The 3944-nt window shown below is 37.3% G+C and overlaps 1 protein-coding gene across 1 annotated transcript; it reads left to right on the top strand.

The window, feature by feature from the left end:
* Positions 1-489: 489 nt before the first annotated feature.
* On the top strand, positions 490-1652 carry LOC109167337. Its single transcript, XM_019316361.1, has 3 exons — positions 490-530; positions 972-1030; positions 1141-1652. Exons 1-3 carry the CDS (start codon positions 490-492, stop codon positions 1650-1652), a joined length of 612 nt encoding a protein of 203 aa, XP_019171906.1.
* The last annotated feature ends 2292 nt before the right edge of the window (positions 1653-3944 follow it).

The raw sequence follows: 3944 nt of genomic DNA, 5'->3' as shown, positions 1-3944 counted from the left end.
GGGTCTTTCTTTAAGCTTTCTTGCTTTCTTGATTTCTTCTAAGGGAATTCTTGGAGCTCTTTGGGTGGTGAGACGTTATTGTGGTGGGGGGGTTCTAGGTGCCTCTTAAGTCCCCTATTTATATATTTAGGAGTCCTAGTTAGGAACTAATATTATAGGCTTGCTAATTCTATTCCTTTTGGGACTAAGGATTGGGTTTAGGGATAAGGGCCCGTGGACTATGGTTGGCCTTTCCTAATTAATTATTGTGATTTAACTCTTTCTTTTGGGTAATTGATTAAATGATTTAATTGATTTTAGGGATCGTAACACGGGGTGTTACATACAAGCCCAACAATGGTGCATCAAGATGGAACAACACTCATTCTACCCCTCAAAGGCGTGATGAACGCCCTCTTCCAAGAGATGATTCACGAGACAAAGGTAAGGAAAAGGTAAGTGAGGCAGTGAGGCCTCAACGTGATAGAGAATTGATTTGTTATAGATGTAATGGAAGAGGTCATATGGCTCGTGATTGTCCTAACAAGAGGGTAGTTAAGATAACAAAACAATGTGAAAAGTTTGCCTCTTGTCTTGAATATGAGTCTGAGGATGAGGTTACTGACCTTTTGGAAACCCCCAATGAGCATGTTGAGGAGGAACCACCTTTACCTTTAGATTTTGATTATGAATATGCTGATAGTGAGTCTGTTCATACTCTTGTTGTTAAGAAGGTTTTGAATGTTCATCCTTTAAAAGAAGATGAGTGTCAAAGAGAAAATATATTTTATGCTAAAGGGTCAATTAGAGGGAATGCTTGTACTGTGATAATAGATTCTGGAAGTTGCACAAATGTGGCTAGTGCAGCTATGGTTAAATTTCTTCAAATTACCTTTGCTTGATCCCCCAAATCCATATCGTTTGCAATGGTTAACCGATGCAGGAGAAGTTAGAGTAACAAAGCAGGCTCTTATTCCTTTATCTATTAACAGTTACTCTGATGAAATTTTGTGTGATATTGTCCCAATGCAGTATGCTCATGTGCTGTTAGGTAGACCGTGGTAATTTGATAGAAAAATCACTTTTGATGGAATGATGAACACTTATGTGTTTCACATGGATGGAGTTAGATATGTCTTGTCTCCTTTGACTCCTAAACAGGTGGAAGAAATACTATTGAAATCAAGGAAGGCATCAAAAGAGGCGAAATCAATGCCATATTCCCCCTATCCAAAATCAAAGCCTCCACCTCCTCCAATATCCCTTTCCATGCCATTTTCATCTCAAAACCTAGCAAAGGAATCACCACATCATCCCTCTCTTCTTGCAACAAAAAAAATGACATTAAGAAGGCAATAAGAAGGGGAGACACGTTTAACTTACTTGTCATTCATAAGCTTACCACTGATCTTGATTCTTCTCTTGTGTTACACTCTGAATCTTGTTTTCGTAATGCCTCTATTAATGAATTGCTTGCTGATTTTTCAGATTTATTCCCTAAAGAGATGCCAAAAGGATTGCCACCACTTAGAGGGATTAAGCATCAAATCGACTTTGTCCCTGGATCTACCTTGCCAAACCGACCAGCCTACAAAACCAATCCCGTGGAAGCAAAGGAAATCCAGAAACAGGTTGAAGAGCTTCTTGAAATTGGACATATCGAGAAAGCTTGAGTCCGTGTGCCGTTCCAGTGCTCATTGTCCCAAAAAAAGACTGTACATGGAGAATGTGTGTTGATTGTCGTGCAATCAACAATATAACTATTAAGTATAGATTTCCTATTCCTCGACTTGATGATATGCTTGATGAACTTTATGGAGCTGAGTACTTTAGCAAGGTGGATTTGAAACGAGGATATCATCAAATCAGGATGAAAGAAGGTGATGAGTGGAAAACAGCCTTTAAAATTCGGTGTGGAATGAGTATTCAGAGATATGACACCCATTATGATGCCCTGTATGCTGCACGTGAATCTGAGGCAAAAATCAAAGAGATGAAAATGTACAAGTCCAAAAATGGTGCATCAAGATGGAACAACACTTGTTCCACCCCTCAAAGGCGTGATGAACATCCTCCTCCAAGAGATGATTCACAAGACAAAGGTAAGGAAAAGGTAAGTGAGGCAGTAAGGCCTCAACATGATAGAGAATTGATTTGTTATAGATGTAATGGGAGAGGCCACATAGCTCGTGATTGCCCTAACAAGAGGGTAGTTAAGATAACAACACAATCTGAAAATTTTACTTCTTGTCTTGAATATAAATCTGAGGATGAGGTTTGTGACCATTTTGAAACCCCCAATGAACATGTTGAGAGAGAACCATCCATACCTTTAGATTCTGATTCTAAATATGTTGATAGTGAGTCTAGTCATATTGTTGTTGTTAAGGAGGTTTTGAATGTTCACCCTTTAAAAGAAGATCAGTCTCAAAGAGAAAATATATTTTGTGCTAAAGGGTCAATTAGAGAGAATGTGTGTGCTATGGTAATAGATTCTAGAAGTTGCACAAATGTGGCTAGTGCAACTATGGCTAAATTTCATCAGTTACCTTTGCTTAATCATCTAAATCCTTATTGTTTGCAATGGTTAACTGATGTAGGAGAAGCTAAAGTAACCAAACAGGCTCTTATTCCTTTATCTATTAACAGTTACTCTAATGAAATCTTGTGTGATAATATCCCAATGCAGGATGCTCATATCTTGTTAGGTAGACCATGGCAATTTGACAGAAAAATAAGTTATGATGGAATGAGGAACACTTATGTGTTTCACATGAATGGAGTTACATATGTCTTGCCACGTTTGTATCTTAAACAAGTAGAAGAAATTCAATTGACATTGATGCAAGCTCTCAAACCAGCATCAAAGGAAGAAATCAAAGAGAGAAAAGTGGAACCTCCATGTTTGGAATTGCAATCACCACTCCAATCTTCTATTTCGGTTTGTAGCCAAACAAAGGGACCACAATCAGTGATACAGTGGAAAGGACCAGCCCAAGGTGTCAAAGTGCAACCTCTCTTGGTAACTACAAAGGATATTAAGCAAGAGAAAAGAAGGGGAGTATCTATTTACTCATTTTTATTTCAAAAGCATGCATTAAAATTCTCTAGATTTGTTTGTCATGTTTCTATTAATGAGCTCCTTGCTAGATGTGTTAGAAATTTGTTTGCGCCCATACATCCGAGATTCCTTAATTTTGATTTTACTAAAACTTTATTTGATAGAGATAAGGAATCACTGGGAAGTTATAAGGCACATTTGAAAACTTCTTATGTGAAATACTACTTGCTCAAGGGGTTTTCGTTCAAAGTCAATGGGATTGGCACTTTTTGCTTGGATTTGAGCAATGATTTAATTATTGATTCACATAAGGGACAATTTGATTTTCCAAAGAGTGATGATGTTTTGCATGGATATTTTCATTGGCCAAAGAAGAAAAAAGATGTAGAATCTTATGTTCATAATTGTGCTACTTACCACCACAATGCATCTATATCATTACTTGATATTTCCATGAATTTTCTGTTTGATTTTACCTTAAACTCTAGGAGGAAAGATTTTGTGCTTGTTGACAATTCAAACAAGATGCATAAATTTAATATGTCTGATTTTGTTGAATTATTACCATCCAGAATGTTTAAATTCCTTGATGTGTCATTAGACTTAATTGCCTTACTTGTTGATTGTAGGATGATAAATGGAGCGACTCGTGTCAAACATCCCAAGAAAAAGTTCCATGAGCGTGATAAAACAGAAAGTGAGCTTGCTACTTTGTCTTTCACTGAAGATTTGGATTCGAGGACGAATCCTTCTCAAGAATGGGAGAATAATAGGAACCAGTACACATGGAATCCAATAAGGGTAAATAGTGGGCTCATCACAAGGCCCATAACTACGACCTTAAAACATCATTCGTGGAAGAAACAACAAAGACCAATAATAAGTCCATTCGATAGAGGAAAAT

This window comes from Ipomoea nil, unplaced genomic scaffold (assembly GCF_001879475.1).
Source record: "Ipomoea nil cultivar Tokyo-kokei standard unplaced genomic scaffold, Asagao_1.1 scaffold3150, whole genome shotgun sequence".
Lineage (NCBI taxonomy): Eukaryota > Viridiplantae > Streptophyta > Magnoliopsida > Solanales > Convolvulaceae > Ipomoea > Ipomoea nil.
This window is presented reverse-complemented; position numbering and strand designations above follow the sequence as displayed.

Coding starts and splice junctions, on each gene's coding strand:
- LOC109167337 (XM_019316361.1), top strand. CDS start 490: ATGGAAGAGGTCATATGGCTCGTGATTGTCCTAACAAGAGG. Junction 531..971: donor GTGATTGTCCTAACAAGAGG/GTAGTTAAGATA, acceptor ATCTATTAACAG/TTACTCTGATGAAATTTTGT. Junction 1,031..1,140: donor GTATGCTCATGTGCTGTTAG/GTAGACCGTGGT, acceptor ACTCCTAAACAG/GTGGAAGAAATACTATTGAA.